Source organism: Bos grunniens, chromosome 11 (genome assembly GCF_055505025.1).
Source record: "Bos grunniens cultivar Pamir isolate PY7600 chromosome 11, Bosgru_T2T1.0, whole genome shotgun sequence".
Lineage (NCBI taxonomy): Eukaryota > Metazoa > Chordata > Mammalia > Artiodactyla > Bovidae > Bos > Bos grunniens.
Genome location: NC_141175.1, coordinates 2319205 through 2331397, shown reverse-complemented (window position 1 = coordinate 2331397; position 12193 = coordinate 2319205). Strand labels below are relative to the sequence as shown.

The 12193-nt window shown below is 60.0% G+C and overlaps 1 protein-coding gene across 4 annotated transcripts; it reads right to left on the bottom strand.

Moving 5' to 3' along the window:
• Positions 1–1767: 1767 nt before the first annotated feature.
• LOC147362268 (ficolin-2) lies at positions 1768–10739 on the bottom strand. 4 transcript variants are annotated; one of them, XM_086323387.1, is made up of 9 exons: positions 10623–10739; positions 9243–9356; positions 6703–6765; positions 6256–6291; positions 5295–5327; positions 4775–4902; positions 4180–4309; positions 3175–3309; positions 1768–2201 (listed from the first exon to the last, which is right to left on the bottom strand). In XM_086323387.1, the coding sequence occupies exons 1-9, from the start codon at positions 10723–10725 to the stop codon at positions 1954–1956; spliced, it is 990 nt and encodes a 329-aa protein (XP_086179513.1). In that variant the 5' UTR covers positions 10726–10739; the 3' UTR covers positions 1768–1953. The 4 variants fall into 4 exon arrangements, with proteins under 4 accessions (XP_086179513.1, XP_086179511.1, XP_086179515.1 ...); XM_086323385.1 differs by having other exon boundaries at positions 1768–2115; XM_086323389.1 differs by lacking the exon at positions 6256–6291.
• Between the last annotated feature and the right edge of the window lie 1454 nt (positions 10740–12193).

The following is a 12193-nucleotide window of genomic DNA, read 5'->3' as shown; positions in this document are numbered from 1 at the left end:
TTTATGAAGTGTCTGTTCAAATCTCTTAACCCTTCTTATTAAGCGATTAAAATTCTGTTGATTGGTAGAAGTTCTTTGGGCTTCGCTGGTGACTCAGCAGTAAAGAATCTGCCTGCAATGCAGGAGGCGTGGGTTCATCACCGCTCATCACCTGGATGGAGAAGATCCCCTGGAGAAGAGAATGGTTACCCACTCTGGTATTCTTGCCTGGAGAATTCCATGGATAGAGGAGTCTGGCGGGCTGCAGTCCATGGGGTCCCAAAGAATCGGACATGACTTAGCGACTAAGCAACAAGAAGAGTTCTTTAAATACTCTGGGTGTGAGATCATCCTGGTTTTTTTTAATGAGTCATGGTAGACAGAATATGCTCCCCCTGCTAAAGAGCTCCTGCCTGATCCCCAGGACTGGAAGTGCGTCGCCTTACACGGCGACAGTGGCTTGGCAGAGGTGCTTAAACGAAGGATCTGGAGGCGGAGAGAGGGCCTGTGACGCCCAGGTGGGCCCAGCCAGATGCCAGAGTCCTTCAGAGCCGAGGGGCCCTCCAGAGGGCTGCACTCCTGCTGCCCTGAAGATGGGGAGGGCCCTGAGCCAAGCAGGGCCAGGAGCTCCAGAAGCTAGAACCGCGAGAGAGCACGCTCCCTGGAGCTTAGAGAAGGAACCAGCGCTCGAGCCAACTTGCTTCTAGTCCCGTCACGCCCACGCCAGACTTCTAGCCCACAGCCCTGTGATAACACATTTTCCTCGTGCGTTGGTAATGAGTTGAGGCAGCAGTAGAAAGCTAGCAACGTATGTGTGACAAAGGGCGTCCCTGGGAGCCCAGCGGTAAAGGGCCTGCCTGCCAATGCCGGAGCTGCAGGAGGCCCGGGTTCAGTCCCTGGGTCGGGAAGATCCCCGGAAGGAGAGCACGGCAACCCACTCCATTACCCTTGCCTGGGATATCCCTTGTCCATGGGAATCCCATGGACAGAGGAGCCTGGCGGGCTACAGTCCATGGGGTCGCAAAGAGCTGGACGCAGCAGCACACGCACACACATGTCACAAGGGATTTCTGTCCCTGGGTGAGTTTCCTTCCGTTTCCTACTCAGTCCTTTGAGAAACAGAGGCTCTTGAGTGAATGCGGCTGAACCCATCAACCTTTCCCTTTCCACCCGGCTCCTCTGCAGTCTCAGTTAAGAGGCGTCTCCCTGGCCTGAGAGACAGACAACTGTCCTCCGTCTCCCATCAGGCTGTTGAGCTTCGTACCCTGAGGTCTGCGATGGTCCAGGGACCAAGGCTTGTGCGGAGGGAGGCTTCTGCCCCTGGGGTTTAGCACGTGGCTGCCCAGCTGCCCTCGCTCTGCTGGGCAGATGCAGCCCCTGTCCTGTGCGGACCTGTGTTTGGCGTTTCAGCGGCTCTCAGGGAAGGCTGGCCCAGAGCACGCACTGCACCGTGGAAGCAGAAAGCCCCTATTTATAGCAAATGCCCCTCCTTTTAATGAGAGTCTTCTAGTCCCACAGTGACCTGTTTAAAAGCGTGTGATGTTGGGAGTGAGGTGGGAGGAGGCAGGAGCCTTTAGGGGACGGAGGGGACTGCCCCGTCTATTAACGGCGGGAGCTTAAGGCTGCGGCTGATGCTTGGGGGACACTGGGGACTGCATGTGCTACAGGGGGGCCTGAACTGCCCCTGGCTCGGCCAGGTCAGAAGCCCCTGCAGCAGATCGGCCGTGGGGGAAATGCTCAGAAAAGCTCAAGTTCAAGGACGCAAATGAAAACCGCCAGGAAAAAGTATGTCAGAAAGCAAACTCTTTAAAACCGTGGTTCTTCTGGTGAGGCTGCGGGGCTCAGAATTCAGACGCCGACAGGAAGGACTAGACCCTGTGGGTCTTTACAAGCGGAGGCAGAGGGGCGGCGGGAGCCACGTGGGGGCCTGGCCCTCGCCGGGGATGGAGCGAAGCCCGTGGAGGCTGCGGGCGCCTAGGTGAGCCGCAGCTTCATCTCCGACACCTTGTAGCTGTAGTTGTACCGGCCCCACGACTTCCAGTTGATGCCGTTGGCGTAGCTCGTGTGCGGCCCCCTGAGGTAGCGGCCGTTCAGGTTGGACGAGTGGCAGCTGTGATACCACCAGGCCCCCTGGAACTGCGCGGCACAGTTAGAGGGGCTCTCGTCATTGTCACGGTCTTTGGTGGAGAAGAAGTGATTTCCGTGGTCCGTCAGGGAGTCACCTGCTCGGGGAGGGGAGCGGGCGGAGTGGGGTGTCGCTGGTCCTAGAGGGAGCCGCCGTCAGGGGGCCCTGCCGCCCACCCAGCGCACCTCCCTCTGGAGACCCCCATGGGGCAGAGGGCGCCTCCTGGTCCCGGAACTCTGCACCAGGGCGCGAGCCTCCCTCCAGCCTCACCTGTTTCCTCCTGGCTCCCCGGAGACCTCCAGGACCTTGGGGCTCCTCTCTTCCCCAAGCCTGCGCCTCTCTCCTGGGCCCTGCCCCCTCCCACTGGCTTGCCCTGGTCATCCCAGGGGCCCAGCACCGCCTCACCGGGGGCCCTGGCTGCAGCTTCAGTCCCGGGCGTGCAGCTCCCCTCCGGCCCCTGCAGTATCCACGCCCCCCACGCCTGCCTGGGCCTCACCTACACCATGGTCAAGGGTCCCTGCCCTGCTCCTTCCTTGGCGGCTCAGAGGAGACCATGTGTGTCAAACAGGCACCTGAAGGCTCCCGTTTGCCATCCCCTCCAGCATCCCGGAGGGCCTTGCTCTCCGGAGCTCTGCTTCAACACAGTCCAGCAGGCACCTGGCCCCATTTCTGAACACAAGTGTACCCTGGAAGCTCCAGGATGAGCCACAAGGATTGCCTTCCCACAGTCTGTGACCAGGGGGTCTTTCTGGCAAAGAACATCCCACAGGGTTGGTGTTCTGTGGAGCCACTTGGGAATGGGGCTCTAAGGCCTCCTGTGAGATGACCGTTCTCTCACAGGTGTTAGCAGGACGGGGTCAGTGACCTCAGAGCATCACGGGCCCCCACGTTACATAGAAACGCAGGCACCTTCTTATCTGCAATCACACATGGGGAAGCCGGGCCCCGAGAGGGGAGCCCCCAGTCCAGGGTCTCTCGGGGAGGCAGAGCCAGGACGCCCAGCAGCTTCTCTGCTTCCCCAACCCCGAGCTGAAGCCCTGGCCACTGCAGTGAGCCGTGCAGACTCTGACCTGCATTGCCCTCCACAAAGGCTCCCAGGACCAGCTTGTACTTCTCAGCTTCATCTGCCATCCTGAATGACTGGTACTTGGCAAATCGGTGGTTGCCCTCAAAGTCCATGAGGTCTACCCGGAGCTCACTGGTTCCTGTCGAAGGAAGGTGTTCAGGTCTAAGCAGAAGGGACCCTCCACCTCCAGGCAAAGGAGGTGAGAATTTGGGTAAGTTCTAGAGGCGTGTCTGAACTTGGCATTCGGGGATAATTCAGCGGGGAAGGTGTGAGAGGCTTGTGGATGTGAGGCTCCAGGGAGGGCTCCCTGACTTCCGATGGCTCCCCTTCTGTTCCACCAGCCTCGCCCCAAATCCCACAGTCGGTATTCCTTGAATGGAATGAAGCCTCACTCTACTGGAAACCCTAAATTCTCCTGCAAACCGCTGTGAATGCCAGGGCAGGAAAGTGTATCTGTATTTGTTTCTTTTGCAAGAATTTCAGGCACATGAGTGGACACCTTCACGGCTGCCCTGAGGTAGTGGAAGAATTTAAAATAGGATTCACAGGTTTACAGCTGAACTCAGGACCACCCGTGAGGCTGATTCTGTGAAACAGGGCAGCGGGCTGAGGGGGCCCGTGTCGGGACCCCCACATGCAGTGACCGGGAGAAGAAGGGAAGGGGTTCTGCGGGCCTCAGAGCCCAGTTTCAAGGCAGGACTGACGACTGCAAGAGAGAGGAGGGCCACCCCAGTCCAGATGGCCTCCTGCCCACTTCCTCGTCTCCGGTTCTAAGGTCTGATTGGTCCTGAGACCAGAAGACATCTTCCCTCCAATAACCCCCCTTCTCCCAATTTTGACCCTCAGAGAGTCTGAGAAGCGTGCCTCCCTGCTGGCAAAGGCATAGCCTTCCTGCTGTCAGAGGGGAGCACGTGAGGGGCAAGGCCTTCTGCTCCACACAGCCCAGGACTAGGGTCAGGAGCTGTGGGCTGCAGGCCCCCCAACCACAGAGCCCCCGCCGTGGCCCTACCCTGGGCGGTCAGGGCATGGATGTTGTCATTCCCCAGCCAGAACTCGCCCAGCTGACTGCCGAAGCCCTGCTTGTACGTGGTCCAGGTCCGGAAGAAGTCCACAGAGCCGTCCTTCCTTCGCTGGAAAACCTGTGCGTGGAGGGGGGCGCTGGGAGACAGGCCCCTGCTGCCGTGCCCCTGTGGGGCGCCCCGCCACCCGTGAGCACAGCACCAGTAGCTCACAGCGCTCCACAGGCTGGGGCCCCGGATGTGGGTCTCATTAGAGACCCCGGGGACCGTCAGGGGAGTACCTACATGTGGCCAGGGAGATCATGGAGACTCAGAGAGTGCAGGCGATAAGCCCAAAGCCACGTGTCTGGAGAGGAGTGGGCACTTCTGGGCCTCAGCCCATGGCCTGGGGTTACAGGCCTCCTTGCCCCTGCCCCGACATTTCTGCTTCTCCCGACCTCAGTGACAGGACGGGGTCAGCTGAGCCTGGGGTTAGACAGTCTCACAGAGGCCTCTAAAGACTGGTCTCCCACCAAAGGAGCCTCCTGGACACGCCCACCACTGCCCACGGGCCGCGCGGCCGTCTCTGGGACCCCAGCAGCTCACGGTCCACCCCCCGCCGTCAGTGTCCATGTCACACAGCACAGTCAGGGGCCGGCAGTCGGGCAGGTAGATGGTGTGCCAGCCGCTCAGAAAGTGTCCCCTGGTGAGCAGCTCCGTGCAGGTCCGAGGTCCTGGGAGGGGAAATGGGGGGATGGATGCCAGGTCAGGAGCCTGGGCAGGGCAGGGGCAGGGGAGGGGGCAGAGGAGGGGACACCTGCCTGGGGGACGGTGGCACCGAGGCCTGGGACAGACAGAGACCACCCCCACCTCCCAGAGCTGTCCCCACCGTGGTCTGGGCACCCCACCTTCCAGGGAAAGTTATAAGCTCCCCAGGAAGACCGCTGTGGAAGACACACGTCATTCAGGCAATAGCTGCCTGTAACTGGGGAGTGAGATGTGCAGAGAATGTTTCATCTCTGGATGCTAGAACCAGAGTCTGTGCAGCTGGCCTTCTGGTCAACCGCCCCCATGGGAGCAGGTCCTAGCTGAGGTCCGGGGTTGGGGTCGGCGTATGTGCAGTCACCTGTGGCACATGAATGAAGCTGCCCCGACTCTCCTGTTGTGGGAGAGAGGACACGCATGTCACACGTCTGGAAACAGCCCTGGGCCCATCAGCCCCTCTGCTCCATGAACACGGCACTGACAGTGGAAACCGTAGCCCAGCTCTTCAGGACGGACAGCCCCCAGCCCTGGGCAGCAGTTCCGAGACTCAGCCGCGGGGCTCGCTGGGGCAACTGGCTGGACCACCGTACCGGCCGCCTCTCCTGGGCTTTGAGGCTCCCGGCACTGAGGGTCAGCTCCTCCGGGCCCGTCACTTTCCACCATCAGAGCCTCTGGTCGTGGAAAGTCCTGGGGGCGTTTGGGGTATACTTGGCCCCAACCAGCGCACTTTGTACTTGTCGTCAAAGCATGTGACGGTGTCTTGTGAGTGCTCACTCGTGTCCAACTCTTTGTGACCCCGCGGACTGTAGCCCGCCAGGGTCCTCTGTCCACGGGGATTCTCCAGGCAAGAATACCAGAGGGGGTTGCCATGCCCTCCTCTGGGGGAATCTTCCCAGCCCCGGGATGGAACCCATGTCTCTTGCATCCCCTGCACTGGCAGGCGGGCTCTTTGCCGCCAGTGCCGCCTGGAAGCCTGACTGTGTCTTGGTATTTTACCTTTTCTTACTTTAAGAAATGTTTAAATAAATGGGCATAAATCAGAAAAAAGAAAAGGCGAAACGTCCACAGTCAAGCACTGAATCAGTGTTGCCAGTCTCCCCGGGGCAAAACTGGCAGCTGCGGGCTCCTCCAGCCTCCAACCACGAGGACCGCCCTTCTGCCCCAATCATGGGCTGGACAGGCGGGGCCAGGGCATGGTCTGAGCTCCTCACCCAGACGTTCTCCTGGGCCCCGGGGCACTTCATGTGACCCAGGCCTCGTGGACCATCCCCTCAGCCCCCTGCAAAGCCTGCCGGGTGCCCCCGGGGAGGGGAAGGGCTCACCTTTCTCTCCACGTGCACCCTTCTCCCCTTGGGCTCCTGGGGAGAGACAGGGGACACAGAGGACGCCTGTCGGTGGACAGCGACCCTCCGCTCTGGAAGCCACCCCAGGCTCAGTTCTTCGGGGGGTGGCTCAGCCTCACGCATGCTCCACGCTCACACGGCTTTCAGATGCCTGGGTCTTGGTGGAGCGGGTGGGCGGCTGGGGACGTGAGGCCTGGGATCCTTCCCTGGGTCACAGCAGGCTGCTGGAGACCCAGGACCCTGGGCCTGTTCATGCGCCGCCTCGAGGCTCTCAGGACGCGGGCGGTAAGACAGGCCGTGTCTCTCGCGCCGCCCTCCCGCTCTGTCTCTCCCCCCTCTCTCCGCCTCCCCGCCCCTCTCGGTCTGACTCTCCGGCTCTGTAGACAGGCCCCAGGGTCCTGCTGGGGGGTTGCAGCTCTTCATCACCTGTGCTTCCTTTGGGTCCAGCCGGCCCTGCCTTCCCAGGGACTCCGGGCAAACCTCGTTCTCCTGTAAATCCCAAAGACACACCATTGGGAAAGGCCATCTGAGGCACCTTACTTGAGCTCTGTCTGCCCTGAGAAATAAAGTCCTGACCCTCCCATCCCAGCTCCAGTATCCTCAGGGTTGCTGCCACCGGGCCCCAGCCCGAGGGTGATACCAGAGACAGTGGGGACCAAGTGCCCGTGGCCCCGCTGCAGACAGCCGGCACCCCAGGGTGCCACCGGCGTCCAGCTCCTGCAGACCTCTGTGGAGCAGGCCCAGGTCCACGCCACCGCACAGAGCTCTGCCGTCCAGTCGGGGGCTGGGGCCAGGAACACGTCCTCACAGACCCTATCACACGGAGGCACCTGGAGTCGCGAGCCTCGGGCCCAGCTCACTGTGCTCCACCCTGGATGCAGGGGACAGCGTTAGCTGCTCAGTCATGTCCAACTCTTTGGAACCCCACGGACTGTAGCCCACCAGGCTCCTTGTCCATGGAATTCTCCAAGCAAGAATACTGGAGTGGGTTGTCATTCCAGGAGTCAGACCCAGGGATCTCATGGATAGCAGGCAGATTCTTTACTGTCTGAATCACCAGCTGAACTCAGATGCAGGGAGGTCAGACACAATTACGTATCCCACTGGGAAGGTTCCAACTCCACCTCCAGAGGGGAAGGGTCAGCAGCCTGAAGCCCCAGTTCAGTTCAGTTCAGTTGCTCGGTCGTGTCCGACTCTTTGTGACCCCATGGACTGCAGCACACCAGGCCTCCCTGTCCAATACCAACTCCCGGAGACTGCTCAAACCCATGTCCATTGAGTAGGTGATACCATCCAACCATCTCATCCTCTGTCATCCCCTTCTCCTCCTGCCCCCAATCTTTCCCAGCATCAGGGTCTTTTCCAATGAGTCAGCTCTTCGCATCAGGTGGCCAAAGTATTGGAGCTTCAGCTTCAGCATCAGTCCTTCCAATGAACATTCAGGACTGATTTCCTTTAGGATGGACTGGTTGGACTCCTTGCAGTCCGAGGGGCTCTCAAGAGTCTTCTCCAACACCACAGTTCAAAAGCATCAGTTCTTCAGGGCTCAGCTTTCCTTATGGTCCAACTCTTACATTTGTACATGACCACTGGAAAAACCACAGCTTTGACTAGACAGGTCTTTGTCGGCAAAGTGATGTCTCTGCTTTTTAATATGCTGTCTAGGTTGGTCATAGTTTTTCTTCCAAGGAGCAAGTGTCTTTTAGTTTCATGGCCACAGTCACCATCTGCAGTGATTTTGGAGCCCAAGAAATAATGAGGCCCAGGTCTGCATTATTAACCTTGGCAGGAGGCTAGGACCACCCAGGGCCCCTTCCCCTCCTCCCAGGCACTGATGGGAGGTCGGGAGAGGCTGCCCCAGGCTCAGCAAACGGAAGGGCAGGGGTCTACTCACAGGCTCACCGCCCTGGGGAGTGGGGTGTGGGGGTGGGACAGAGGGGCAGGGCCGCTTCCCCTTGTGGCCAAGTAAACACAGCCCCTGGCAGGCTGCGGACCAGAAGTGCCCTCCTCCCGGGGTCCCCCAGCAGAACCCCGTCTCAGAGCCCGTTTCAGGGCCGCAAACCTTGTAAGGAGGGGGGTTGCCACGTGGGCAGATGTGTGGAGTGCTGGGGGCCCTCACACTGGGTGGAGACCCAGCTCCTCCCTCCCTGGCCGTGCATGGCTGCTCGGAGCCCCAGGTTTCTCCTCTGAGGCGCAGGGAGGAAAACCTGGGGCCCCGGTTTCCGGGTGAGTTCACCGGGTGCTTGAGGTGCAGAGCTCCTGCCAACGGTCACGGAAAAGCCAGTCCTGATCAAGGACCTGGAAGCGTATGCTCCATGAGAAGACACCCAGACGTGAGCTGAGAAGAGCTGAGACCAGCACCCTGCTCCGGGGACGGCAGTGCCGGGGGGGTGCCGGGGTCACCTCTGGGCAGAACCCGTGACCCAAACTTCCCAACTGAGGTGCCTCAGCGGGCACAGCCCTGCTCGGGCTCTGGTCTGAGAAGAGCCGGAGCTCTGTGGCCCCATCCCCACCCAGGGCACGCACCCTTAAGTCCACCAGCCCCGTCCCCACCCGGGGCACGCACCCTTCAGTCCACCAGCCCCGTCCCCACCCGGGGCACGCACCCTTCAGTCCACCAGCCCCGTCCCCACCCGGGGCACGCACCCTTCAGTCCACCAGCCCCGTCCCCACCCGGGGCACGCACCCTTCAGTCCACCAGCCCCGTCCCCACCCGGGGCACGCACCCTTCAGTCCACCAGCCCCGTCCCCACCCGGGGCACGCACCCTTCAGTCCACCAGCCCCGTCCCCACCCGGGGCACGCGCCCTTCAGTCCACCAGCCCCGTCCCCACCCGGGGCACGCGCCCTTCAGTCCACCAGCCCCGTCCCCACCCGGGGCACGCGCCCTTCAGTCCACCAGCCCCGTCCCCACCCGGGGCACGCACCCTTCAGTCCACCAGCCCCGTCCCCACCCAGGGCACGCACCCTTCAGTCCAGCGGCACCTGTCTCTCCCTTGAGCCCTGGGGCTCCAGGCAGCCCTGGGCAGCCTCGGAGGATGGACAGCTTGTCGGAGCCCTCCAGACCCACCAGCTTCACCTCTGCAGAGAAACGCGGAGTTAGGGTCAGGGCGCTCATCACAGGGCCAGCGACATGCCGCCCAAGCCAAGACTGTCTGCCACAAGGTGACCTGGTCCCTCGGCTCCGGCTGGTGTCACTGGTCTCAGATGAAGGGTCAGCCTGGCAGTGAGCTTCCTGCCTCTGGTGGGCACTGGTCAAGTGGGGAGGCCACGCCTGGGCATGGAATCCACCCTGCCTGATTCCCAGCCCCCCACCTCCATGCTGTGTGTCTTTGGGCAAGTCACTCAACCCCTCTGAGTTCTGGGAATCCAAATGGGGACAAAAATAAGGCTGTGGGGAGAATTAGATCAGATAATGCAGATTTTTAGATTCTTATACTTCACGGCATGTACTTCCACTACATGACAACAATAAATATTTATAAGACTTGGGGGTTGGGGAGAGCATAACATTTTCAACCCCAGGCCTCGGACTTGTGACCATAGAGCTCCTGATTTGGAAGGGGTCCCTGTAGGTCCCCCCGGAGAGAAGATGCATTTGATCTAAGAACACAGAGCAAATTCCAGTAGAACAGGAACCAGGGGGTCATTTCCTTCTCGGGAAAAAAAGAAAAATTAGTTTTGTTGATTTCAAAACTAAAACATCCTCACGAGAGACAACTTAGAGTGTGTGGGAGTCAGCCAGGCACAGAGACTCTGCAGACACGGGAGCTGCTGCTGTGGAATCTGTCTCCACCAGAGATGCTCTCAGGGGAACAAGTTTATGCTTCCCCCACAAATACATCCTCAACTCACGGTGAGACTGGTCTGTCCTCGGGGAAATCTCTTTCCAGGCGTGGGCGCAGCCCCCTGCACAGATCGGAAGGGAGGCCACCCACCCTTATACCTCAAACCTGCCAATTCACACTCTGGCATGAAAGCCAAAAATCTGCAGTAACAAACCCCAAGGGAGCGTGGGAGCCCTGGGATTAGAGAACCTTTCTAAAAAGTCCAGGCGAAGACAGGAAGCAGGGGGCATTGTCCTTCTTGGCTGCAGAGCCGAGACCTGACTGGATGCTCCGTGGAGCAAATCCGAGGCTTGAGAGGGAGACAGACACGGATTAAATTCCCGCTCCTCCCGCATGGCCTTGGGCCGTTCGTTGTCTCCTAGTCTGAGGATGAAGCTGAGCTGCAGCTGAGCTGCTGAGTCTTCACAAGGTGCGGATAGAGGGTTTCACCCTGGATGCTACCTATGGTCAGTGAGTGGGGAGCTCCAGCATTCAGGGGCCGGAAACAGGTCCATCTCACCTGGACATGTGTCTGCAGCCTGGGCAGCGAGGGTCCCGAAGCACAGGCACACGAGGAGCAGGCCACCGGGCCCCAGGGCCCCGGCCGCGCCTCCCAGCTCCATGTCCTGCGGTCTGTGCCCGAGCTCTTGCGGGCAGTGGAAGCCAGCCCCTGCCTGGGCCTGCGGTTTCTCCACTCCAGGGGGACGCCCACTTCCTCCTGCCTCTTTGCTTACACCCACAGGAGGTGCCAGAGGATGGCAAAGGGCATTTCCTTCCCTCTGGGCCCCACCATGCTGCCCACTGAATTGGGCTCAGTTCTGCTGGCAGGATACCCTGTTGCCGGTTGAGAGAGCTCCCAGGACCCCTGCGTTGGAAGGGGTCTGCCTTCTTTGTGGCTTAAGGAAAGTTCCATCCCCAGACCCCCTCCTTATCACCCAGCTCTGCCCAGGCAACACGCCGAGGCTTTGACTGGGGTATGAGGAGCAGCAAGACCCCTCCCTCCCTCACCTGATTTCCAGAATGTTCTAATGACTGAGCACCTAACACAGGGGAAGAGAAAAAAAAAAATCCTGAGTGCTTCTTAGGTGCCAAATGCTACTCACAGCAGCCCCATCAGGAAGACACTATGATCTGAATTTCACAGTGGGGGAACTGAAGCCACTCTGCTGGTGGGAGCCAGACATCTCCTCGAGTCTGTCCGAGGCTCCGAGGACCACTGGGTCTGGTCTTGACACCTGAAGGTGAGGCTGTGCCTTGCCCCCCCAGATCCCAGAGGCTGTCCTCCACACCTGTACTATGATCACCCTGAACCAGGACAGGCGGTGGCGCTCCGGGAAGGGCTCCTGCAGACGTGTAGAGGGTCACTAAGGAGAGCAGGGTGGTGCCGGAGGGGAGGAGCTGGGGGCGAAACTCCTTCATGGACTCACATTTCTCTAGGCAGCGTGCGTGAGCTGGCATCCTAACCGCACTTACTGTCTAACTAGGAAAGCAGCACGGATGGCCAAACCTGAGGTTTTGAAAAGGCGCACAGGGCCCAGCGTCCATCTCCGTGGGCTCTGGGATGACACCGACTCGGCACAGTGCTGTGCGGCGGCTCCAGCCCCCTGAGACAGAGGAGGAAAGAGGTCGCCTTGCCTCAGTCATCACTCAGCCCCCAGCCAGCTACGGATCTGAGCTTTGTCTGCTGGAGAGGAGCTCATGCAGGGTCGTTCACCTGGTCTTGGACAGGGAGAGAGGTGGCCGGTGTTAGCCCCGCTACCCCATCTGCGCAAGCCCCTCCCTGTACCAGGGTGCTTCCTGTTCTTCTCACTGCTGATAGGATGACTGTAGGTGGGACATTGATCGCACAGTCAGGTATCACTTTAATGTCCCTAAAGTATGTGGGCCTGCGAAGATGCCAGAATGCGAGACTCTGTCAAGCTCAGGTGTCCTAAAGTGGGATCAACCAAGGGCATCTGATTTCTGGCAACGGCAGCTGAGGTATTTGGGGCCATCTGTCCTCAGAAGACAAACAGAAGTGAAAGTGTTAGTCCCTCAGTTGTGTCCGATGCTTTCTGAGCCCATGAACTGTAGCCTCCCAGGCTCCTCTGT

Bases quoted from the DNA above. Each gene is read 5' to 3' on its own strand.
- LOC147362268 (XM_086323385.1), bottom strand. From the start codon at position 10,725: ATGGAGCTGGGAGGCGCGGCCGGGGCCCTGGGGCCCGGTGGCCTGCTC. The intron at 9,357-10,622 runs GTGAGATGGACC...GTTTCTCTGCAG, and splicing joins GGCTGCAGACACATGTCCAG to AGGTGAAGCTGGTGGGTCTG. The intron at 6,766-9,242 runs GTGCGTGCCCTG...TGGGATTTACAG, and splicing joins AGGTGCCGCTGGACTGAAGG to GAGAACGAGGTTTGCCCGGA.